The sequence below is a fragment of the Ovis canadensis genome, chromosome 19, assembly GCF_042477335.2.
Source record: "Ovis canadensis isolate MfBH-ARS-UI-01 breed Bighorn chromosome 19, ARS-UI_OviCan_v2, whole genome shotgun sequence".
Taxonomy (NCBI): Eukaryota; Metazoa; Chordata; class Mammalia; order Artiodactyla; family Bovidae; genus Ovis; species Ovis canadensis.
The window spans coordinates 18,371,439-18,397,767 of record NC_091263.1 but is presented as its reverse complement, the minus strand read 5'-3'; the positions used below and the strand labels follow the sequence as shown (position 1 = coordinate 18,397,767).

Below are 26,329 nucleotides of genomic sequence, written 5' to 3'. Positions count from 1 at the left end.
ATAACCCATTGTGAATTAATTTGAGATTAAATCGATCATCTACTTTAAGAGTTGAAATGAAGATTTCTTCTTACTTGCCATTTGGCTATCAAGATTTGTGTAGTTCCAAATTTCATGTGCACTTCTGTTTTCGCATTTGAACACCTCTGAAAGCAGGCTGTGCCATGTAAAGGAAGCTAAGGAAGTACTGTATTATAATTTAATAGGAATTATTGTGTTTTCCTTCCGAGTAGAAGAGTAGAACATAAAACAAAGACCTGCTTTACAATCAGTGCTTCTTGAATTCAGTGAAATACAAGAATAGACATTGTTTCCCAATTCAGTAACTAGATCTGTTGTACGATATTATCCCTAGCTGAAAGTTGGTTAAATAGAATCCAAGCTAGACCAAGCCTCACACTTAAGTCACTCAGCACAGCACTTGGCAGAAGTTGTGATCTCAATGCATGTGAATTATTGCCCTCTTTGATTTTCATCAAATATTTGAGTATGAAACAGTTCAATTCAGTTACTCAGTCATGTCTGACTCTTTGCGACCCCATGGACTGCAGCACACCAGGCTTCCCTGTCCATCACCCACTCCCGGGGCTTGCTCAAGTCACGTCCAACGAGTCAGTGATTCATCCAACCATCTCATCAACTGTCATCCCTTTCTCCTCCTGCCTTCAATCTTTCCCAGCATCAGGGTCTTTTCCAATGAGTCAGGTCTTCGCATCACGTGGCCAAAGTACTGGAGCTTCAGCTTCGGCATCAGTCCTTCCAATGAATATTCAGAACTGATTTCCTTTAGGATTGACTGGTTTGATCTTGCAGTCCAAGGGACTCTCAAAAGTCTTCTCCAATGCGTCAGCCTAAAAGCATCAATTCTTCAGCACTCACCTTTCTTTATGGTCCAACTCACATCCGTACATGACTACTGGAAAAACCATAGCTTTGACTAGACAGACCTTTGGTGGCAAAGTAATGTGTCTGCTTTTTAACATGCTGTGTAGGTTTGTTACAGCTTTTTCTTTTAATTTCATGGCTGCAGTCACCATCTGCAGTGATTCTGGAGCCCAAGAAAATAAAGTCTGTCACTGTTTCCCCATCTATGTGCCATGAAGTAATGAGACCGGATGCCATGATCTTCATTTTTTGAAAGCTGAGTTGTAAGCTAGCTTTTTCTGCACTCCTCTTTTACTTTCATCGAGAGTTTCTTTAGTTCCTCTTCGCTTTCTGCCATAAGGGTGGTGTCTTCTGCATATCTGAGGTTATTTATATTTCTCCCAAAAATTTTGATTCAAGCTTGCACTTCATCCAGTCTGGCATTTCACATGATCTAATCTGCATATAAGTTAAATAAGCAAGGTGACAATATACAGCCTTGACGTACTCCTTTCCCAATTTGGAGCCAGTTCATTGTTTCATGTTTGGTTCTAACTGTTGTTTTTTGACCTCATACAGATTTCTCAGGAGGCAGGTAAGGTGGTCTGGTATTCCCATCTCTTGAAGAATTCTTCAGTTTGTTGTGATCCACACAGTCAAAGGCTTTGGCAGAAGTAGATGTTTCTCTGGAATTCTCTTGTCTTTTCTATGATCCAACAGATGTTGAAATTTGATCTCTGGTTCCTCTGCCTTTTCTAAATCCAGCTTGAACATCTAGAAGTTCTCAGTTCACATACTATTGAAGTCTAGCTTGGAGAATTTTGATCATTATTTTGCTAGTGTGTGAGATGAGTGCAACTGTGCATTAGTTTGAGCATTCTTTGCCATTGCCTTTCTTTGGGATTGGAATGAAAACTGACCTCTTCCAGTCCTGTGGCCACTGCTGAGTTTTCCAAATTTACTGGCATATCGAATGGAGCACTTTCACAGCATCATCTTTTAGGATTTGAAATAGCTCGGCTGGAATTCCATCACCTCTACTAGCTTTGTTTGTAACGATGTTTCCTAAGGCCCAGTTGATTTTGTACTTTAGGATATCTGGCTCTAGGTGAGTAATCACACCATTGTGGTTATCTGGGTATTAAGTTCTCTTTTGTATGGTTATTCTGTGTATTCTTGCCACCTCTTCTTAATAGCTTCTGCTTCTGTTAGGTCCATACCGTTTCTGTCCTTTATTGTGTCCATCTTTGCATGATTTGGTAGAGATTTGGTATTTCTAATTTTCTTGAAGAGATTTCTAGTTTATCCCATTCTATTGTTTTCCTCTATTTCTTTGCATTGATCACTTAAGAAGGCTTTCTTATCTCTCCTTGCTATTCTTTGAAACTCTGCATTCAGATGAGTATATGTAGCTGATGCTGCCTCTCTGCAGTCCCCAGATCTCCTTTACCAAGCCTGTGTTCCCACATTCCCACCTTTTTGGAGGCCTGCCTGCAGGCTACAGGAGACACCTTCCCCAGGATTGCTGGGTGGTTACATCTATCTCTCTTCCTGGGGTGACTGGTGACCAAAGGCATAAAAGCCCAGCTTATTTGACTAAGGTAGGCAGCACTCACTCATGGCTAGAGACCCCCTGGGGCCAGGCTGAACAGGAACTCCTGAAACCAGACCTCCCCACAACTCCATCCCTTACAGGTTTCTCTTAAGAGCCTGCCTTCAATAAATCACTCATAAAGGAACTGCCCAGAATACTTGGAGAGATTCCCACGTAAAGGGCTATTTTCTCAGGTTTCAGCTGGGTGTAGCATTTCTACTGGTTTTCACAAGATGTTTGGCCACCATAATCCCGTGAAAACAGTGAGTTGAACACTGGGGACCCCAAAGTGTTTGTAAGTTTGCCCTCAAAGTCTCGGGGGACAAAAAGATATGTAAATAAACAAACACAAATAGTAAAATGCACACATACAGGAGGTGCTATTGAAACCCAGTGACAACACTGCCTGTGATGCCATGGAAAGCTGAACCGAGGAGGTGAAATGAGAGTTCAGTTGTGAAGACATGCAGATGGCTGAGACTGGCTCAGGCAGACAAAAGAGAAAATGCACAATCAGAGAGAAAATGCCATGTGGTGACCATCAGACGTCTGAGATAGCATGTTGTGTTCCCAAATTCATGAGCCATTTGGAGAGCAGGATGTGAAGATGCAAACTGCTATGAATATGAATATATATATACATATATATATATATATGTATGTATGTATGTATGTATATATATATATATATCAGATCAGTTCAGTCCAGTCACTCAGTCGTGTCTGACTCTTTGCAACCCCATGAACCACAGCACGCCAGGCCTCCCTGTCCATCAACAACTCCTGGAGTTCACCCAAACCCATGTCCATCGAGTCAGCGATGCCATCCAACCAACTCATCCTCTGTCGTTCCCTTTTCCTCCTGCCCTCAGTCTTTCCCAGCATCAGGGTCTTTTCAAATGAGTCAGCTCTTTGCATCAGGTGGGCAAAATATTGGAGTTTCAGCTTCAACATCAGTCCTTCCAATGAACACCCAGGACTGATCTCCTTTAGGATAGACTGGTTGGCTTTCCTTGCAGTCCAAGGGACTCTCAAGAGTCTTCTCCAACACCACAGTTCAAAAACATCAATTCTTCAGCGCTCAGGTTTCTTTATAGTCCAACTCTCACATCCATACATGACCACAGGAAAAACCATAGCCTTGACTAGATGAACCTTTCTTGGCAAAGCAATGTCTCTTCTTTTTAATATGTGGTCTAGGTTGGTCATAATGATCCTTCCAAGGAGTTAGTGTCTTTTAATTTCATGGCTGCAGTCACCATCTGAAGTGATTTTGGAGCCCAGAAAAATAAAGTCAGCCACTGTTTCCCCATCTATTTCCCATGAAGTGATGGGACCAGATGGCTTGATTTTTGTTTTCTGAATATTGAGCTTTAAGCCAACTCTTTCACTCTCCTCTTTCACTTTCATCAAGAGGCTTTTTAGTTCCTCTTCACTTTCTGCCATCAAGGTGGTGTCATCTGCATATCTGATATTATTGATATTTGTCCCAGCAATAGTGATTCCAGCTTGTGCTTCCTCCAGCCCAGCGTTTCTCATGATGTACTCTGCATAGAAGTTAAATAAGCAGGGTGACAGTTTACAGCCTTGATGTACTCCTTTTCCTATCTGGAACCAGTATGTTGTTCCATGTCCAGTTCTAACTGTTGCTTCCTGACCTGCATACAGGTTTCTCAAGAGGCAGGTCAGGTGGTCTGGTATTCCCATCTCTTTCAGAATTTTCCACAGTTTATTGTGATCCACATAGTCAAAGCCTTTGGCATAGTCAATAAAGCAGAAATAAATGTTTTTCTGGAACTCTCTTGCTTTTTCGATGATCCAGGGGATGTTGGTAATTTGATCTCTTGTTCCTCTGCCTTTTCTAAAACCAGCTTGAATATCAGGAAGTTCACGGTTCACGTATTGCTGAAGCCTGGCTTGGAGAATTTTAAGCATTACTTTACTATCGTGTGAGATGAATGCAATTGTGCAGTAGTTTGAGCATTCTTTAGCATTATATATATATATATATATATATATATATATATACACACACATACACACACACACACACACACGAATTCACACACAGAATTTTATACAATCCATGATCAATTACATGATGAAATTGATCCTACACTGAAATTGAAGTAAGGAAATGACATCATTTGACGTTTTCAAGACTTTAATTCATGCAACATATGCACAAGAACAAACTCAAGAGGAGCAAAAAGATACAAAAATTGGGTTTGATGAAGAGGACTCTGGTGCAGCACAGAGAATGCCTGGATAAAGAGAAGCTCCTGTGAAGAGAGAGATCCCAGGACCTCAGGAGGGAGGAGCCCCAGGCCCCCAGAGACCAGTGTGTCCTTCATTCTGGTCACAAGTACACAGTGCGTGTTTTGGGGCTGCTCTGTGTCTTGTGGGGAGTAGATAAGCAGGCAGGTACAGAGACAAACATGCTGTGACACAGAAGGTAAGGAGAAAAGGACAGAAAGTCCGTGGAGAAAGGACAGAATATGTTCTCAAGGCAGATTTGGGCTCCTATGTGTGTGCGTACTAAGTCGCTTCAGTCTTGCCCGACTCTTTGTGACCACATGGACTATAGCCCGCCATGCTCCTCTGTCCTGGGATTCTCCAGGCAGGAATACTGGAGTGGGTTGCCATGCCCTCCTCCAGGGGCTTTCCCCACCCCGGCGCTGAACCCGAGCCTCTTACATCTCCTGCAGTGGCAGCCGGTCTCTCTAACCCGGAGCCACCGGGGCAGCCGAGGCACACCCATCCATCAGCCCATTAATGAGTGTTAGACCCCTTTCTGAAGAAAACTTTTTCTCTTCACCCAAGCGGACCTTTCTGAGACTCATCTCACCCAGTGAAGCCATGTCCATGAAATTGATGGAGTCACTGTCCACCCCCCTCCCCCATCATGAGGAATATGTTTCAAGATGCCCCAGTGGACACAAAAGCTGCACATCATAGAGCAACCTGTATGGACTCTGGTCGCTTTCCTATGGGTACATGATGGTGATAAAATTTAATTTATAAATTAGGCACAGTTCAGTTTAGTTCAGTTGCTCATTCGTGTCTGACTCTTTGCGATCCCATGAACCGCAGCACGCCAGGCCTCCCTGTCCATCACCAACTCCCGGAGTCCACTTAGACTCTCGACCATTGATCAGTGATGCCATCCAGCCATCTCATCCTCTGTCCCCTTCTCCTCCTGCCCCCAATCCCCGCCAGTATCACAGTCTTTTTCAGTGAGTTGACCCTTCGCATGAGGTGGCCAAAGTACTGGAGTTTCAGCTTTAGCATCAGTCCTGCCAATGAACACCCAGGACTGATCTCCTTTGGGATGGACTGGTTGGATCTCCTTGCAGTCCAAGGGACTCTCAAGAGTCTTCTCCACACCACAGTTCAAAAGCATCAATTCTTCGGTGCTCAGCTTTCTTCACAGTCCAACTCTCACATCCATACATGACCACTGGAAAAACCATAGCCTTGACTAGACAGACCTTTCTTGGCAAAGTAATGTCTCTGCTTTTCAATATGCTCTCTAGGTTGGTCATAACTTTTCTTCTAAGGAGTAACCATCTTTTAATTTCATGGCTGCAGTCACCATCTGCAGTGATTTTGGAGCCCCTAAAAATAAAGTCTGACACTGTTTCCACTGTTTCCCCATCATTTTCCATGAAGCGATAGGACCAGATGCCATGATCTTAGTTTTCTGAATGTTGAGCTTTAAGCCAACTCTTTCACTCTCCACTTTCACTTTCATCAAGAGGCTTTTGAGTTCCTCTTCACTTTCTCCCATAAGGGTGGTGTCATCTGCATATCTGAGGTTATTGATATTTCTCCCCGCAATCTTGATTCCAGCTTGTGCTTCTTCCAGCCCAGTGTTTCTCTGCATATAAGTTAAATAAGCAGCGTGACAATACACAGCCTTGATGTACTCCTTTTCCTTTCTGGAAGCAGTCTGTTGTTCTATGTCCAGTTCTAACTGTTGCTTCCTGGCCTGCATACAGGTTTCTCAAGAGGCAGGTCAAGTGGTCTGGTATTCCGATCGCTCTCACAATTTTCTATGTGATTCACATAGTCAAAGGCTTTGGCATAGTCAATAAAGCAAAAATAGATGTTTCTCTGGAACTCTCTTGCTTTTTCCATGATCCAGCAGACATTGACAATTTGATCTCTGGTTCCTCTGCCTTTTCTAAAACCAGCTTGAACATCTGGAAGTTCACCGTTCACGTATTGCTGAAGCCTGGCTTGGAGAACTTTGAGCATTACTTTACTAGCATGTGAGATGAGTGCAATTGTGCGGTAGTTTGAGCATTCTTTGGCATTGCCTTTCTTTGGGATTGGAAGGTAAACTGACCTTTTCCAGTCCTGTGGCCACTGCTGAGTTTTCCAAATTTGCTGGCATATTGAGTGCAGCACTTTCAAAGCATCATCTTTCAGGATTTCAAATGGATTTCAAATGGATTTCTTAACTGGAATTCCATCACCTCCACTAGCTTTGTTCGTAGTGATGCTTTCTAAGGTCCACTTGACTTCACATTCCAGGATGTCTGGCTCTAGATGAGTGATCACAACATCGTGATTATCTTGGTCATGAAGATCTTTTTTGTACAGTTCTTCTGTGTTTTCTTGCCACCTCTTCTCAATATCTTCTGCTTCTGTTATCATTTCTGTCCTTTATCGAGCCCATCTTTGCATGAAATGTTCCCTTGGAATCTCTCATTTTCTTGAAGAGATCTCTAGTCTTTCCCATTCTGTTGTTTTCCTCTATTTCTTTGCACTGATCCCTGAGGAAGGCTTTCTTATCTCTCCTTGCTATTCTTTGGAACTCTGCATTCAGATGCTGATATCTTTCCTTTTCTCCTTTGCTTTTCACTTCTCTTCTTTTCACAGCTATTTGTAAGGCCTCCCCAGACAGCCATTTTGCTTTTTTGCATTTCTTTTCCATGGGGATGGTCTTGATCCCTGTCTCCTGTACAATGTCACGAACCTCATTCCATAGTTCATCAGGCACTCTATCTATCAGATCTAGGCCCTTAAATCTATTTCTCACTTCCACTGTATCATCATAAGGGATTTGATTTAGGTCATATCTGAATGGTCTAGCGGTTTTCAGTACTTTCTTCAATTTGAGTCTGAATTTGGTAATAAGGAGCTCATGATTGAGCCACAGTCAGCACTTGGTCTTGTTTTTGTTGACTGTATAGAGCTTCTCCATCTTTGGCTACAAAGAATATAATTAATCTGATTTCGGTGTTGATATCTGGTGATGTCCATGTGAAGAGTCTTCTCTTGTGTTGTTGGAAGAGGGTGTTTGCTATGACCAGTGCATTTTTCTGGCAAAACTCTATTAGTCTTTGCCCTGCTTCATTCCGCATTCCAAGGCCAAATTTGCCTGTTACTCCAGGTGTTTCTTGACTTCCTACGTTTGCATTCCAGCCCCCTATAATGAAAAGGACATCTTTTTTGGGTGTTAGTTCTAAAAGGTCTTGTAGGTCTTTATAGAACTGTTCAACTTAGCTTCTTCAGTGTTACTGGTTGGGGCATAGACTTGGATTACTGTGATATTGAATGGTTTGCCTTGGAAACGAACAGAGATCATTCTGTCATTTTTGAGATTGCATCCAAGTACTGCATTTCAGACTCTTGTTGACCATGATGTCTACTCCATTTCTCTTAAGGTATTTTTGCCTGCAGTAATAGATATAATGGTTATCTGAGTTAAATTCACCCATTCCAGTCCATTTTAGTTCACTGATTCCTAGAATGTCGACTTTCACTCTTGCCATCTCCTGTTTGATTACTTCCAATTTGCCTTGATTCATGGACCTAACATTCCAGGTTCCTGTGCAATATTGCTTTTTACAGCATCGGACCTTGCTTCTATCAACAGTCACATCCACAACTGAGTATTGTTTTTGCTTTGGCTCCATCCTTTCATTCTTTCTGGAGTTATTTCTCTACTGATCTCCAGTAGCATATTGGGCACCTACTGACCTGGGGAGTTCCTCTTTCAGTATCCTATCATTTTACCTTTTAATACTGTTCATGGGGTTCTCAAAGCAAGAATACTGAAGTGGTTTGCCATTCCCTTCTCCAGTGGACCACATTGTGTTAGACCTCTCCACCATGCCCGCCCATCTTGGGTGGCCCCACAGGGGCATGGCTTAGTTTCATTGAGTTAGACAAGGCTGTGATCCTAGTGTGATTAGATTGACTAGTTTTCTGTGATTATGGTTTCAGTGTGTCTGCCCTCTTGCAACACCTACCGTCTTACTTGGGTTTCTTTTACCTTGGACGTGGGGTATCTCTTCACGGCTGCTCCAGCAAAGCGCAGCTGCTGCTCCTTACCTTGGATGAGGGGTAAGGAAAAATTAGGCACAGTAGGAGATTAATGATAACTAATAATAAACTCGAACAATCATAACAATTGCAGTTGTTCAGTCACTCAGCCGTGTCTGACTCTTTGTGACCCCATGGACTGCAGCACACCAGGCTTCCCTGTCCTTCACTATCTTTCACAGCTTGCTCAGACTCATGTCCATTAAGTCAATGATGCCATCCATCCATCTTGTCTTCTGTCTCCCCCCTCTCCTCATGCCCTCTATCTTTCCCAGCATCAGGGGCTTTTCCAATGAGTCCGCTCTTCACGTCTGGTGGCCAAAGTATTGGAGCGTCAGCATTAGTCCTTCCAGTGAATACTATAATAAAAGTTATGTGGATGTAGTCTATGTCTCGAAATATCTTATTGTACACTTTAAGGTCTTTCTCATCTTAACAAAGCACTCACCACACACTGTGGCCGTAACTTTTGCAGCTTGTGGTGTGACAGCAAAACTAACACAAATTTCTTCTTCTTCCTTCTTCACAACTGCACAAGAAGATTCATTCTTACCAAAGCTTTAGCCACCTCGGCATATGATTTCTTTCCCTTTCCTTATATAGCTGAGTGCTTTCACCTCTTCACTGAAAGGAAGGCTTTTAGGGCTTCTCTTTGGCAGAATCCAAGCTGCCAGCATCACTACTTTTGCACGTTGGGGCCATTATGCAGAAAAAGGCAGGTGAAAAACCACAAGCACTGCAATCATGAAACGGTGGATCTGTTAACCAAGACTAAGTGACTAAAGGCAGGAGAGGTGGGCACAGGGACATTCACACACTGGGTGGGACACAACAGGATGGCACAAGATTCGTCATGAGGCTCAGAACTCACCCAAGTTAACACTGATGAGCTGCTTATTTCTGAAACTCCCCATTTGCTATTTTAGGAATATGGTTGACTCTGGGTAACTGAAACTGAGGAAAGTAAAACCACGGATAAGGAGAAATGACTGTACGCTCATCTTTTCCTAGGTTAAAAAGACTTGTATTTTTTATTTCTCTAGAAATCATCATTTCTCTTTGGACAAGCATGTAGCAAGCTATTACAATAACCCAGAGAAGAAGTGATAGTGATACGGGTCTAAATTAAGACAGTGATCGAGGGAAGGAGAAAGGAGAACATAGAAAGACTTGTTTGAAAAAAATAAAATAAATGCAAATTGACTATCCTTTGAAGGAAAGTTAGACAAAAGCAGCAAATATCAATTTATAGCATCTTAAAAATTTGAATGGTTAAAAAGGAAGTCAGAAAGAGAAAAACAAGTATCATATATTAATGCATATATGTGGACTCTAGAAAAATGGTACATGTGAACCTATTCTCAAAGCAGAAACAGAGACACAGACATAGAGAACAAACATACCAAGGGGAGAAAGCAGGGATGGGGTGGGAGGAATTGGGAGATTGGGACTAACCTCTCTACACTATTGATTCTATGTATAAAATAGATAACTGATGAAAACCTACTGTATAGCTCAGGGAAGCCTACTTGTTGCTCTGTGGTGACGTAAACGGAAAGGAGATTCGAAGAAAAGAGGGGATATATGAATACGTGTGGCTGATACACTTTGCTGTACAGCAGAAACTAATACAACTGTGTAAAGCAAATATAGTCCAATAAAATTTTTAAAAAATGCCTCAGTGTTCACCCACTAAAATGACACTAAATAGCCTAACACTTGTTAAACCACAAAAGTATGTCATCTCACAAAACTCCATTCAAGAGGGACAGATAAGGAAAAGGGAAACAGAACAAGAGCTATCTACTTATGCCATAAAAGCAAGATACAAATGCGTAAGCTATACTGGCGAACGAGGAAACAAACAGGATATTATTTTCTCCTATACAAAATTTCATTGTTAAACTACTGGGGCATTAACTATAGCTGTAAATCACGGTGGGGGTAGAATAGCTTAATCAAATGGTCAGATTAGAAATCCTACTACGAGGTTAAGGACAGAAAGATAATTTTAAGGGAGTTTGGGAGACTGTTGTAAGCTAATGACCACTCAAGAATCCAGTAACCTAGCAACAATCTACACTACTTCGAAGGAAGACCAGGTGCATCCAAGTGCCAGACACACTTAAGCCACAACCCCTGATAGTTAAAACACAAGACGACAGATATGGGGTCTGAATCTTGTTACATGAAGTCAGGGAGTTAATAGTCCTTGAAGAGAAGCATTTCTGTCTGTAGCCTAGACAGGAATATAGGTGAAAGGGGAAAGAAACACAGTGAAAGGGGACATTATATGAAAACCTGAGATGAATTATCATATTTAAGTGTTTGGTACCACTCTTCTCCTCATACATGTACAATTTAAATAGCACCCTGATTGTCCTGGTTAGACCATATAAGAGTCAAAAAAGGGACTAATGACAGAAACCTTGACATCTACCTAAAAATGAGGAAGAAGGTGGTCTTCTCCCCTCCCCACTTTTTCTTTGACTATAAAAACATAACCCTCTTTGTTCTTAGAGCTGCAGTCTCTTGCCTGCCCACTTCCATTAACATCTCATAAGCGACCTGTGCAAATAAACTCATTCTTTGCCTGAAGCTTTGCCTCATGCTAAATTCTTTTTGTGATGAGACATACATGAGTTTCAGTAAATCTTGACACCAGGTGAGCAGTTTTAAACAAAAGACAGTGGGCTCAAGTTCCCTCCTAGACAGGGATTGTGGGTTCAATTGCCAGTCTGAGTTTTGGTTGGGTTCGAGTCCCAGTGAGTGAAGTTCCCGCTACACAGCATGGACACTCCTCCACTGCCGTCTTGGTGAAGCCATATCCCAAGACAGTTACAAAAGCAGTCCAAGCCCAGCCAATGGCTGCTAAGTCTCTTCAGTCATGTCCGACTCTGTGCGACCCCATAGACGGCAGCCCATCAAGCTCCTCCGTCCCTGGGATTCTCCAGGCAAGAACACCGGAGTGGGTTGCCATTTCCTTCTCCAATGCATGAAAGTAAAAAGTAAAGGGAAGTCACTCAGTAGTGTCTGACTCTGCGACCCCATGGACTGCAGCCCACCAGGCTCCTCCGTCCATGGGATTTTCCAGGCAAGAGTCCTGGAGTGGGGTGCCATTGCCTTCTCCTAAGCATTGTCATAAGTATCCGATGACACATACCCTCCTGCAAAAAGTAAGCAGACTCGGCTAAGAGCTCTTTTTGTCAGAAAGGAGGTTTGCTGAGGCGTGAAAACTTTAGTTGCAAGGACAGAGCAAGCAAGACCTGTCCTCCCTTTGATCAGAGGCCTGTGCCTGGCCATGACTCAACCTCTGAATCAAAAGACCTGAATCGATTTGACCTCAAAACAGGTCAAATGAGAGTTGACTGTTCACGACTGGCCCAGAGGCCTTATAACGGAGCTGGTAACCCCAGGCTCAGCTCTCTGCATGTCATCTGCTAAAGGCACAAGGTTGCTAAGTTTTGTGTACCAGCCCAGAGGTGACACCTCACTGTCAGGAAAAAGGACTTTATAGTGAGGCTTAAGCTCTGGAGTCCTCTGACAATGAGGTCAGGGCTTACTATTCCGACCCTTGACACATACTTGCTAGACTCTTTCCTATTATGTTATCCTCACTTTCCTTAAAGTAGTTGTTTCCTGAACAACATTCCTGCCATAAATCACTTAACCCAAACCCCTGCCTCAAGATCTTCTAGGAAATCTGACCTAAGACAAATGGGTTAAAAACAAGATGGCTGGTTTCAAATAAAAATTGGCAAGACACTTTTAGCAAGAGAACACTATTTAGTGCTGATATTCATAATCCTAACAATACTGGAAGAAAAAGAGATTCTTCTGTTTGATTAGGTCTAAAGATAACATGATGGTCCAACTGAGAAGTGTTATGTACTAATTATCCAAGACAACAGCAACTTCACATCAGCAAAGCCAACTAACAATTGCATGTTTTCCTTTGCAACAGTATCTCTAGTAATACACCACACCATTTATTTGCATGTCATTAAATATGTAACCTTGAGAAAAAAGTTGCTTGATCTCTCGGATCCCCAGTTTCCCTGTCAGTACTGAAACCATAATCACAGAAAACTAGCCAATCTGATAACACAGACTTCAGCCTTGTCTAACTTAATGATACTAAGCAATGCCCTGTGGGGCTGCCCAAGACGGACAGGTCATGATGGAGAGGTCTGAGAGAATATGGTCCATTGGAGAAGGGAATGGCAAACCACTTCAGTATTCTCGCCTTGAGAACCCCATAAACAGTATGAAAAGGCAAAATGATAGGATACTGAAAGAGGAACTACCCAGGTCGGTAGGTGCCCAAGAAGCTACTGGAGATCAGTGGAGAAAAACTCCAGAAAGAATGAAGGGATGAAGCAAAAGCAAAAAAAATACCCAGTTGTGGATGTGACTGGTGATAGAAGCAAAGTCCGATGCTGTAAGAGCAATATTGTATAGGAACCTGGAATGTTAGGTCCATGAATCAAGGCAAATTGGAAGTGGTTAAACAAGAGGTGGCAAGAGTGAACATTGACATTCTAGGAATCAGCGAACTAAAATGGACTGGAATCAGTGAATTTAGCTTAGATGACCATCTACTACTGTGGGCAGGAATCCCTTGAAGAAATGGAGTAGTCATCGTGGTCAAAAAAAGAGTCCAAAATGCAGTACTTGGATGCAATATCAAAAACGACAGAATGATCTCTGATTGTTTCCAAAGCAAACCATTCAATATCACAGTAATCCAAGCCTATGCACCAACCAGTAATGTTGAAGAAGCTGAAGTTGAACGGTTCTATGAAGACCTACAAGACCTTTTAGAACTAACACCCAAAAAAATGTCTTTTTCATTATAGGGGACTGGAGTGCAAAAGTAGGAAGTCAAGAAACACCTGGAGTAACAGGCAAATTTGGCCTTGGAGTACAGAATGAAGCAGGGCAAAGGCTAATAGAGTTTTGCCAAGAGAACACACTGATCATAGCAAACATCCTCTTCCAACAACACAAGAGAAGACTCTTCACATGGACATCACCAGATGGTCAACGCCGAAATCAGATTGATTATATTCTTTGTAGCCAAAGATGGAGAAGCTCTATACAGTCAGCAAACACAAGACCGGGAGCTGACTGTGGCTCAGATCATGAACTCCTTATTGCCAAATTTAAACTTAAATTGAGAAAGTAGGGAAAACCACTAGACCATTCAGGTATGACCTAAATCAACCCCCTTATGACTATACAGTGGAAGTGAGAAATAGATTTAAGGGACTAGATCTGATAGACAGACTGCCTGATGAACTATGGAATGAGGTTCGTGACATTGTACAGGAGACAGGGATCAAGACCATCCCCATGGAAAAGATATGCAAAAAGGCAAAATGGCTGTCTGGGGAAGCCTTACAAATAGCTGTGAAAAGAAAAGAAGTGAAAAGCAAAGGAGAAAAGGAAAGATATCAGCATCTGAATGCAGAGTTCCAAAGAATAGCAAGAAGAGATAAGAAAGCCTTCCTCAGGGATCAATGCAAAGAAATAGAGGAAAACAACAGAATGGGAAAGACTAGAGATCTCTTCAAGAAAATTAGAGATTCCAAGGGAACATTCATGCAAAGATGGGCTCGATAAAGGACAGAAATGATATAGACCTAACAGAAGCAGAATATATTGAGAAGAGGTGGCAAGAATACACAGAGGAACTATCCAAAAAAGATCTTCACAATGCAGATAATCACGATGTTGTGATCACTCATCTAGAGCCAAACATCCTGGAATGTGAAGTCAAGTGGGCCTTAGAAAGCATCACTACGAACAAAGCTAGTGGAGGTGATGCAATTCCAGTTGAGCTATTTCAAATCCTGAAAGATGATGCTTTGAAAGTGCTGCACTCAATGTGCCAGCAAATTTGGAAAACTCAGCAGTGGCCACAGGACTGGAAAAGGTCAGTTTTCATTCTAATCCCAAAGAAAGGCAATGCCAAATAACACTCAAACTACCTCACAATTGTCCTCATCTTACACACTAGTAAAGTAATGCTCAAAATTCTCCAAGGCAGGCTTCAGCAGTACGTGAACCATGAACTTCCACATGTTCAAGCTGGTTTTATAAAAGACAGAGGAACCAGAGAACAAATTGCCAACATCTGCTGGATCATGGAAAAAGCAAGAGAGTTCCAGAAAAACATCTATTTCTGCTTTATTGACTATGCCAAAGCCTTTGACTGTGTGGATCACAATAAACTGGAAAATTCTGAAAGAGATGGGAATACCAGACCACCTGACCTGCCTCTTGAGAAACCTGTATGCAGGTCAGGAAGCAACAGTTAGAACTGGACATGGAACAACAGACTGGTTCCAAATAGGAAAAGGAGTACTTCAAGGCTGTATATTGTCACCTTGCTTATTTAACTTCTATGCAGAATACATCATGAGAAACGCTGGGCTGGAAGAAGCACAAGCTGGATTCAAGATTGCTGGGAGAAATATCAACAACCTCAGATATACAGATGACACCACCCGTATGGGAGAAACTGAAGAGGAACTCAAAAGCCTCTTGATGAAAGTGAAAGTGGAGAGTGAAAAAGTTGGCTTACAGCTCAACTTTCAGAAAACGAAGATCATGGCATCTGGTCCCATCACTTCATGGCAAATAGATGGGGAAACAGTGGAAACAGTGTCAGACTTTATTTTGGGGGGTTCCAAAATCACTTTAGATGGTGATTGTAGCCATGAAATTAAAAGACTCTTACTTCTTGGAAGGAAAGTTATGACCAAACTAGATAGCATATTCAAAATCAGAGACATTACTTTGCCAACAAAGATCCGTCTAGTCAAGGCTATGCTTTTTCCAGTGGTCATGTATGAATGTGAGAGTTGGACTGTGAAGAAAGCTTAGTGCTGAAGAATTGATGCTTTTGAACTATGGTGTTGGAGAAGGCTCTTGAGAGTCCCTTGGACTGCAAGGAGATCCAACCAGTCCATCCTACAGGAGATCAGTCCTGGGTGTTCATTGGAAGGACTGATGCTAACGCTGAAACTCCAATACTTTGGCCACCTCATGCAAAGAGTTGACTCATTGGAAAAGACCCTGATGCTGGTAGAAATTAGGGAACAGGAGGAGAAGGGGACGACAGAGGATGAGATGGCTGGATGGCATAAGCGACTCGATGGACATGAGTTTGAGTAAACTCTGGGAGTTGGTGATGGACATGGAGGCCTGGTGTGCTGCGATTCATGGGGTCACAAAGAGTCGGACACGACTGAGTGACTGAACTGACGGAACTGAAGATAAGAATACCTTCCTCCTATGCTCGGGATGAATACTAAATAAGAGGGTCCCAAAAACCAATTAGCACAGTGCCTGGCTCTCTCCAAATATTAATTTCCTTCCACTCTCCTACCTTGTCATCATCAATTAATATATCTTTTTAATGAACTAGCTTATTATAGCTTCATTTCAGTTCCATTCAGTTCAGTTGCTCAGTCATGTCCTCTCTTTGTGACCCTATGAATCGCAGCATGCCAGGCCTCCCTGTCCATCAACAACTCCCGGAGTTCACCCAAACTCATGTCCATCGAGTTGGTGATGCCATCCAGCCATCTCATCCTCTGTTGTCCCCTTTTCCTCCTGTCCCAATTAAGGCTTAATCAACACTAAAATATTTAATCCAAGTTCATTCTTTCATTATTGCTCAAGATGTGATCAGTACAAGTGATTAACTCTCATGCTTCTGGGGAAAAAATATTAGAAATAGATGGGATTAGCTTAGTTACTGTAGTGGATACTTGTGTCTTTACTTGTCCATTTATTTTATATTTTAATTTTTTAGTTTGTTTTGGTAATAGAATGCTAATTTTTATCTGGGAAACAGTGCCTTTTCATTTAAAAATTGTTATTAAATATGGTCTCTTACTCATAGAAGGTTGATCACTGACTCAATTGAACCAATCAGATTCATTTCTCAGAAATGCTTGTCTCAGATGACCTGATGATGGACAATGTGTGGTATTTCTTCCTGACTGCCATAATGCCCAGAAGAGAGCTGTAATTATTTCTTGTTCCTTGATCTCTCAGTTTCAGCTTCCCTTTGACAGGTTTTTGGTTTTCGAGCCTAAATATCATTTCAATAAATTGTTTCTATTGTTTTAACCATAACAAAAGATAGTCTCTGTTGCCTGTGACCAAAAGACCTATATAAAATGACTCTAATATTGACTCTAATAAAGAATCTAACATTTTCAAAAAGTCTTGGAAGACAGACTTATATGAATTTACATTCTAAAGGAGAGTGGCTTAAAGAAAAGGCATACCACTCTTAACTTTACTGAAGGGATCAATATCATAATTACTCATAAATGTATATGATATATAGAATTCCTTGCCAGTTTTGATGCCAATGGATAATATATCTTAATTAAACATTTTTGACACTAAAATACATTATACAAATACTCAGATACTGTTCTATGCTCCTTTCATATTTCACTGATGTGCTTTATAACACAAGCCTCTACTCAAACTAAAAATTAAAATATTAACAGACTTTATATCCCTACCTTTCAGGTTGGAAATGCAAATATTAACAGTACTGTCAAAGTATAATTAAGTTAGGTAGAATGGAAGACTATCCCAGATCTTTGGATTACAGATGAATTCCTAGGAAGCTGACAATGCGCTATTTTATACTGTATGTCTTGTATCTACTGTTAATCTGCCAAACAGGAATTAATATGGTACCAGCAGACCCTGAGCAGTAGTGGGATGATTCTCACAATTAAGAAAAGCATCCTTCTAGACATGCCCTCCATCTGTTCCACCCTAATCTCCAACATGCAATGCCCCCTTTCAGCTGCATGCGAATATGCTTAGACTAGACAAGCAACAAACATATCAGGGCCTTCATGGAATGTTTAGCAGGAATGTTCCTGATGCACGGAAATGTAGAAGCCTATGGTATTCTGGTGGCTATGCAGTGCTGATGCTGGAGAGGCAGCTGCATGCCCTGGAGTGACTGTGAGGAGATACCCCATGTCCAAGGGCAAAGGGGAAGCCCCAGCAAGATGGTAGGAGGGGTGAAATCACATTTAGAATCAAACCCTGTACCTGCCAGAGACACTCAGAGGGCTCAAACACACCTTGTGCACACCAGGACCCAGAGACCCCACAGAGACTGAGACGGAACTGTGTTGGAGTGTCTCCTGAGGAGGTGCAGGTCAGCAGTGGACTGCTGCAGGAGTAGGGGCTCTGGGGGCAGCAGACCTGGGTTTGGCATAAGCTCTCTTGGAGGAGGTCTCCGTTAACCCCACCATAGAGCTGCCAGAACTTACATAGGATTGGGGTAACAGACTCTTAGGGGGCACAAACAGAACCTTGTGTACACCAGGACCCAGGAGAAAGGAGCAGTGACCCTTCAAGAGACTGAACCAGACTTGTCTGTAAGTTTCCAGGAGTCTCCAGCAGAGGTATAGGTCGGTGGTGGCCTGCTGCAGGGTTGAGGGCACCGAGTATAACATTGCATGCACAGGACCTTTTGAAGGACTTCACCATTATCTTGATTACCTCCACCATAATTTGGCCTCAGATCAAGTAACAGGGAGGTAACACAGCCCCGCCCATAAACAGAAAATTGGATTAAAGATTTACTGAGCATGGCCATTCAATCAGAACAAGACCCAGTTTCCCCATCAGTAAGCTTCCATAAGCCTCTTATCCTTCTCCATCAGAGGGCAGACAGACTGAAAACCACAATCACAGAAAACTAACCAATCTCATCACATGGACCACAGCCTTGTCTAAGTCAAGGAAACTATGAGCCATGCTGTGTAGGGCCACCCAAGATGGGCAGGTCATGGTGGAGAGTTCTGACAAAACGTGGTCCACTGGAGAAGGGAATGGCAAAGTATTCAGTATTCTTGCCTTGATACCCCATAAAGTATGAAAACGCAAAAGATAAGACAATGAATGATAAACTCATCAGGTCGGTAGGTGCCCAACATGCTACTAGAGATCATGGAGAAATAACTCCAGAAAGAATAAGAGATGGAACCAAAGCAAAAATAACACCCAGATGTGGATGTGACTGGTGATGGAAGTAAAGTCCAATGCTATAAGAGCAATACTGCATACGAACCTAGAATGTTAGGTCCATGAACCAAGGTAAACTGGAAGTGGCCAAACAGGAGATGGTAAGAGTGAACACTGACATTTTAGGAATCAGTGAACTAAAATGTCCTGGAATGAGTGAATTTAACTCAGATGACTACTATATCTACTACTGTGGGAAAGAATCCCTTAGAAGAAATGGAATAGCCATCATGGTCAACAAAAGAGTCCAAAATGCAGACTTGGATGCAATCTCAAAATTGACAGAATGATCTCTGTTTGTTTCCAAGGCAAACCATATCAGAGTAATCCAAGCCTATGCCCCAACCTGTAATGCTGAAGAAGCTGGAGTTGAATGGTTCTATGAAGACCTACAAGACCTTTTAGAACTAACACCCAAAAAAGATGTCCTTTTCACTACAGAGAACTGGAATGCAAAAGTAGAAGTCTAGAAACACCTGGAGTAACAGGCAAATTTGGCCTTGGAACACAGAATGAAGCAGGGCAAAGGTTAACATGGTTTTGCCAAGGGAATGCACTGGGCATAGCTAACACCCTCTTCCAACAACTCAAGAGAAGACTCTACACATGGACATCACCAGACGGTCAATACTGAAATCAGACTGACTGTATTCTTTGCAGCCAAAAATGGAGAAGCTCTACACAGTAAGCTAAATTAAGACCAGGAGCTGACTGTGGCTCAGATCATGAACTCCTGATAGCCATATTCAGACTTAAAGAAAGCAGGGAAAACCACTAGACCATTCAGGGATGACCAAAGTCAAATCCCTTATGATTGTACAGTGGAAGTGACAAATAGATTCAAGGGAAAAGATCTGATAGAGAGAGTGCCTGAAGAACTATGGATGGAGGTTTATGATATTGTACAGGAGGCAGGGATCAAGACCATTCCCAAGAAAAAGAAATGCAAAAAGGCAAAACTGTTGTCTGAGTAGGCCTTAGAATTACCCATGAGAACAAGAGAAGTGAAAGGTGAAGGAGAAAAGGAAAGATGTACCCATTTGAATACAGAGTGCCAAAGAAGAGCAAGGAGAGATAAGAAAGCCTTCCTCAGCGATCAGCACAAAGAAATAGAGGAAAACAATAGAATGCAAAGACCAGAGATCTCTTCAAGAAAATTAGAGACACCAAGGGAAGATTTCATGCAAAGATGGGCTCAGTAAAGGACAGAAGTGGTAGGGACCGAAGAGAAGCAGAAGATATTAAGAAGACGTGGCAAGAATACACTGAAGAACTGTACAAAAAATACCTTCATGACCCAGATAATCACAATGGTGTGATCACTATCCTAGAGCCAGACATCCTGGAATGTGAAGTCAAGCGGGCCTTAGAAAACATCACTACAAGCAAAGCTATTGGAAGTGATGGAATTCCAGGTGAGTTATTTCAAATCCTGAAAGATGATGCTGTGAAAGTGCTGCACTCAATATGCCAGCAAATTTGGAAAACCCAGCAGTGGCCACAGGACTGGAAAAGGTCAGTTTTCATTCCAATCCCAAAGAAAGGCAATGCCAGAGAATGTTCAGACTGCTTCACAATCACACTCATCTCTCACGCTAGCAAAGTAATGCTCAAAATTCTTCAAGCCAGGCTTCAACAGTATGTGAACCATGAACTTCAGATGTTCAAGCTGGTTTTCAAAAAGGTAGAAGAACCAGAGATCAAACTGCCAACATCCGTTGGATCATCAAAAAAGCAAGACAGTTCTAGAAAAACATCTATTTCTGTTTTATTGACTATGCCAAAGCTTTTGACTTTGTGGATCACAACTAACTCTGGAAAATTCTGAAAGATATGGGAACACCAGACCACCTGACCTACTCTTGAGAAACCTGTATGCATATCAAGTAGCAACAGTTAGAACTGGACATAGAACAATAAACTGGTTCCAAATAGGAAAATAAGTACATCAAGGCTGTATATTGTCACCCTTTTTATTTAACTTATATGCAGAGTACATCATGAGAAATGCTGGGCTGGATGAAGCACAAACTGAAATCAAGATTGCTGGGAAAAAAATAATAACCTCAGATATGCAGATGACACCACACTTAAAGCAGAAAGTGAATAAAAACTAAAGAGACACTTCATGAAAGTGAAAGAAAAGAGTGAAAAAGTTGGCTTAAAACTCAACATTCAGAAAACTACATAATGGCATCTGGTCCCATCACTTCATGGTAAATAGATGGGGAAACAGTGACAGACTTTATTTTTGTGGGCTCCAAAATCCCTGTAGATGGTGACTGCAACCATGCAATTAAAAGACGCTTGCTCCTTGGAAGAAAAGTTATGACTAACCTAGACAGCATATTAAAAAGCAGAGACAGTACTTTGCCAACAAAGGTCAATCTAGTCAAAGCCATGGTTTTTCCAGTAGTCATGTATGGGTGTGACAGTTGAACTATAAAGAAAGCTGAGTGCTGAACAATTGATGCTTTTGAACTGTGGTGTTGGAGAAGACTCTTGAGAGTCCCCTGGACTGCAAGGAGATCCCACCAGTCCACCTTAAAGGGAATCAGTGCTGAACATTCATTGGAAGGATTGATGCTGAAGCGGAAACTCCAATTCTTTGGCATTTTTACTGATGCGAAAAATGGACTCATTTGAAGAGACCCTGATGCTGGGAAAGATTGAAGGCAGGAGAAGAGGATGACTGAGGATGAGATGGTTGGGTGGCATCACTAATTCAATGGACACGAGTTTGAGCTCCAGGAGCTGGTGATGGACAGGGCGGCCTGGCGTGCTGCAGTCCATGCTGTCGCAAAGAGTTGGACACGACTGAACGACTGAACTGAACTCAACTGAATGGTATTCTGGAGACCAAGCATAGTTTCCTACGGTGCTTTGACATTCTCAGTACCTCTCACTTTGGTTTTAAGCCACTGAAGTTGCCCTTCCTGATCTCTCCCATCTTTGGTTTTGCTGAGATAAACCACTTCAGGTCAAGTCCATTCCATTAGAAACTCATTAAGTCACCGATACTCATTCATTCAGATATTTATCACTTGGCCGGTGAGATTCTATGTGCAAGAATCCCGCTAGACTCAGTGAATACAACGGGGAACAAAACTGACAAAATCCCTACTCTTACATTTGGGGGTGGGATGGGCAAAAAGCAGATACATGAACAAGCTAACTAGACAATTTCCAGTAGGCACCATGAAGAAAATAAAGATGCATTGGTTGAGAGGGGCTGGCTGGTGGCAAAAGAGGATGGTTAAAATTAGGTTTTGCAGATTAGGGAGGGACTCTCAGAGGAACTGACTTCTTATTGTATAAATGTGTCAAAGAACTGTAGAAACTGACAAGATTTAGGGCAAGAGTGTAGACCACCAGAGTCCAGCCACAATGCATTGGTTATTTTAGCGTATTTGTCCCACTGGCTTAAATCTACCCGAAATACACAAACCAAGGATATCCTAGTTTTTTGGTTTTCTTTTTTTTTTTTAAAGAGCTCAAGTCTCCTTGACGCCACACATTTTATCTGGGTTGCAGTGTGCTTTGTAAACATAAAAGATAAGATGACTTGGCCACCTGAAATGCTTTGTTCCTTGAGAAGAAATCATTCTCTCTTTTTCCTTCCCTTTGGCATATTGATTACTCATTAATCCAGCAAAACAAAGGATTAATTAATCTCCATGGTTCAATGAAGAATAAATTACCACAGTTTAAAATGAGACTGATCCAATATTACAAATTGGAGGAAATGTTGCTCACACTCTCTCCATTTACTTCTCCAACCCTAATCTCCAGAGAATGGTCCTGAAAGACTGGATTTACTTTGCATGATATTTTGTACTCTTGCACCTTCTTTAGAATTCAGCCTCTCAAAAAGAGACCATTGTTTTCCCCAAACCCCACTTTAACTATTCCCAAAGACAGAAAGAGTACCATTGTTTTTTAAGAGTGCTTTAGACATATCACGTATTGGAAACAACATTTTCCTGCAGAGAAAACAATTTGAATAACCAGTTTCTCTAAACAGAAAATAATACAACAGTCACATACATTGAGGCATTTACATAATTGTTCAATTATTTCCCCTGGCAAATGAAAAGGACTCATACATATCCCATTCAGTCAGGATGCCTCCGGAAACCACAAAACAGAAGGTATAGTCTCTGAGCATTTCAGGAAAAAAACAAAATGGTGTGTTTTCTAAAGTCATTTTGTTGGTTCTAAATTGAGTTTTTTTCAGAGCTATAATAGAAATCTAATGCCAGATTCTCAGAATGAACTAAGGGGCAGATTCTACAACTATGGGGAGAATTCTGCCATTTAAACAGTCAATATCAAGGATATGATACCCTCCCCTCAGCATCCCCTACTCATTTTTGTTGCAATTATATCAGTTTAAAGGAATTGTGCACCTAAATTTGGCCTCTGGATTCTTAACCAAAATTCCTAGAAAGAGGTAGTGAAAGTGAAAGCGAAGTCGCTCAGTCCGACTCTTTGCGACCCCATGGACTGTAGCCTACTAGGCTCCTCTGTCCATGGAATTTTCTAGGCAATAGTACTGGAGTGGATTGCCATTTCCTTCTCCAGGGGATCTTCCCAATCCAGGGATTGAACCCAGGTCTCCCGCATTGTTGACAGATGCTTTACTGTCTGAGCCACCAGGGAAGTCCTGAGATAGGAAAGACACAGGGCACAACCTTTAAAAGAATGACATGGCTCAAAGATACAAGATAAACTGATTAGAACCAACAAGGTAACAGATGGAGGAGAAATCAAAGACCAGGGGAAGTGCTGGTGTGCAGGATGGTTAACCACCAAAGAGGCCCCTAGGCATTCTGGGAGGCACTCATAGTCACATGACCCACAGACATCTTTGTGAAGGAGAGTATTGCTGTTCTTCAGTTCATAAGTCTTGTCTGATTCTTTGTGACCCCATGCACTGAATGAAGCATGCTAGGCTCCCCGTACCACTATCTCCAGAGTTTGTTCAGATTCATGTCCATTGACTCGGTGACGCTATATAACCATCTCTTCTTCTGTCACTCCCTTTTCCTCCTGCATTCAATCTTTCCCAGCATTAGGGTCTCTTCCAAGGAGTGGGCTCTTTGCATCAGGTGGCCAAAGTGTTGGAGTGTTAGCATCAGTCCTTCCAATGAATATTCAGGGTTAACTTTCTTTCAGTTTGGTTCAGTCATGTCCAACTCCTTGGGATGCCATGGACTGCAGCACACCAGCCTTCTCTTCCATCACCATATCCCAGGGTTTACTCAAACTCATGTCAATTGGGTCGGTGATGCCATCCAACCATCTCATCCTCTGTTGTTCCCTTCTCCTCTTTCCTTCAATCTTTCCCAGCATCCAGGTCTTTCCCACTGAGTTAGTTCTTCGCATCATGTGGCCAAAGTATTGGAGTTTCAGCCTCAGCATCTATCCTTCCAATGAATATTCAGGACTGATTTCCTTTAGGATGGACTGGTTGGATCTCCTTGCAGTCCAAGGGACTCTCAAGAATCTTCCGCAATACCACAGTTCAAAAGCATCAATTCTTTGGTGCTTAGATTTCTTTATAGTCCAAATCTCACATCCATACATGACTACTAAAAACCATAGCTCTAACTAAATGGACTTTTGTAGGCAAGGTAATGTCTCTTCTTTTTAATATGCTGTCTAGGTTGGTCATAACTTTTCTTCCAAGGAGCAAGTGTCTTTTAATTTCATGGCCGCAGTCACCATCTGCAGTGATTTTGGAGCCCAGAAAAATAAAGTGACACTGTTTCCACTGTTTCCCCCACCTATTTGCCATGATGCAATGGGACCAGAGGCCATGATCTTAGTTTTCTGAATGTTAAGTTGTAAGCCACCTTTTCCCTCTCCTCTTTGACTTTCATCAAGAGGCTCTTCAGTTCTTCTTTGTTTTCTGCCATAAGGGTGGTGTCATCTGCATATCTGAGGTTGATATTTCTCCCAGCAATCTTGATTCCTGCTTGTGTTTCCTCCAGTCCAGCATTTCTCATAATGTACTCTGCATATAAGTTAAATAAGCAGGGTGACAATATACAGCCTTGATGTACTCCTTTCCCAATTTGGAACCACTCTGGGTTCCATGTCCAGTTCTAACTGTTGCTTCCTGGCCTGCATACAGAGTTCTCAAGAGGCAGGTCAGGTGATCTGGTATTCCCATCTCTTGAAGAATTTTCCAGAGTTAGTTGTGGTCCACACGGTCAAAGGCTTTGACATAGTCAATAAAGCAGAAGTAGATGTTTTTCTGGAACTCTCTTGCTTTTTTGATGATCCAGTGGATGTTGGCAATTTAGTTTCTGGTTTCTCTGCCTTTTCTAAATCCAGCTTGAACATTTGGAAGTTCACAGTTCATGTACTGTTGAAGCCTGGCTTGATTTTCTTTAGGATTGAATATTCAGGGTTGATTTCCTTTAGGATTGACTGCTTTTATCTCCTTGCTGTCCAAGGGACTCTCAAGAATCTTCTCCAGCACCACAATTAGAAAATATTCATTCTTCAGTGTGCTGCCTTCTTTATGGACGAACTCTCACATCCATACATGACTACTGGAAAGACTATAGTTTTGACTATAGAGGCCTTTGTCAACAAAGTGATGTCTCTGCTTTGTTTACGCTGTCCAGATATGTCACAGCTTTTCTTCCAAGGAACAAGTGTCTTTTCATTTCATGGGAACAGTCACCAACTGCAGTAATTTTGGAGCTCAGGAAAATAAAATCTATCACTGCTTCCAATGTTTCCCCTTCTATTTTCCAAGAAGTAATGGAACCAGATGCCATGATTTTAATTTTTTGAAAGCTGAGTTTCAAGCCAGATTTTTCACTCTTCTCTTTCACCCTCATCAAGAGGCTCTTTAGTTTCTTCTTCACTTTCTGGCATTAGAGTGGTATAATTTGCATATCAGAGGTTATTGTTATTTCTTCTGGCAATCTTGATTTCAGCTTGAGATTCATCCACCCCGGCATTTCCCATGATGTATTCTGCATAAAAGTTAAATAAACAAGGATATATATATATAGCCTTATCATATTCCTATCCCAATTATGAACCAGTCAGTTGTTTCATGTCTAGTTTTAACTGTTGCTTCTTGACTAGTATAAAGATTCCTCAGGAGACAGGTAAGGTGGTCTGGCATTTCTGTCTCTTTAAGAATTTTCCAGTTCTTGTGATCCACACAGTCAAGGGCTTTAGCGCAGTCAATGAAACAGATGTTTTTGTGGAATTCCTTTGCTTTCTCTATGATCCAACAATTGTCGGCTATTTGATCTCTGGTTCCTCTGCCATTTATAAACCCAGCTTTTACATCTGGAAGTTCTCAGTTCATGTATTGCTGAAGTTTAACTTAAGGGATTTTGATCTTGCTAGCATGTGAAATCAGCACAATTGTACAGTAGTTTGAACACTCTTTGGCATTGCCCTTGTTTGGGATTGAAATGAAAA

At 41.8% G+C, this 26,329-nt stretch overlaps 1 protein-coding gene across 1 annotated transcript in view; it reads right to left on the bottom strand.

Annotated features, from left to right (window-relative positions):
* Nucleotides 1–7,336: 7,336 nt before the first annotated feature.
* LOC138424409 (transcription factor SOX-9-like) overlaps nucleotides 7,337–26,329 on the bottom strand; it is an 844,838-nt gene continuing 825,845 nt past the window's right edge. Inside the window, exon 4 of the mRNA XM_069561224.1 lies at nucleotides 7,337–8,803. Within this exon, the coding sequence (XP_069417325.1) occupies nucleotides 8,765–8,803 (39 nt within the window). The 3' untranslated portion in view covers nucleotides 7,337–8,764. The remainder of the gene's footprint in view (nucleotides 8,804–26,329) is intronic.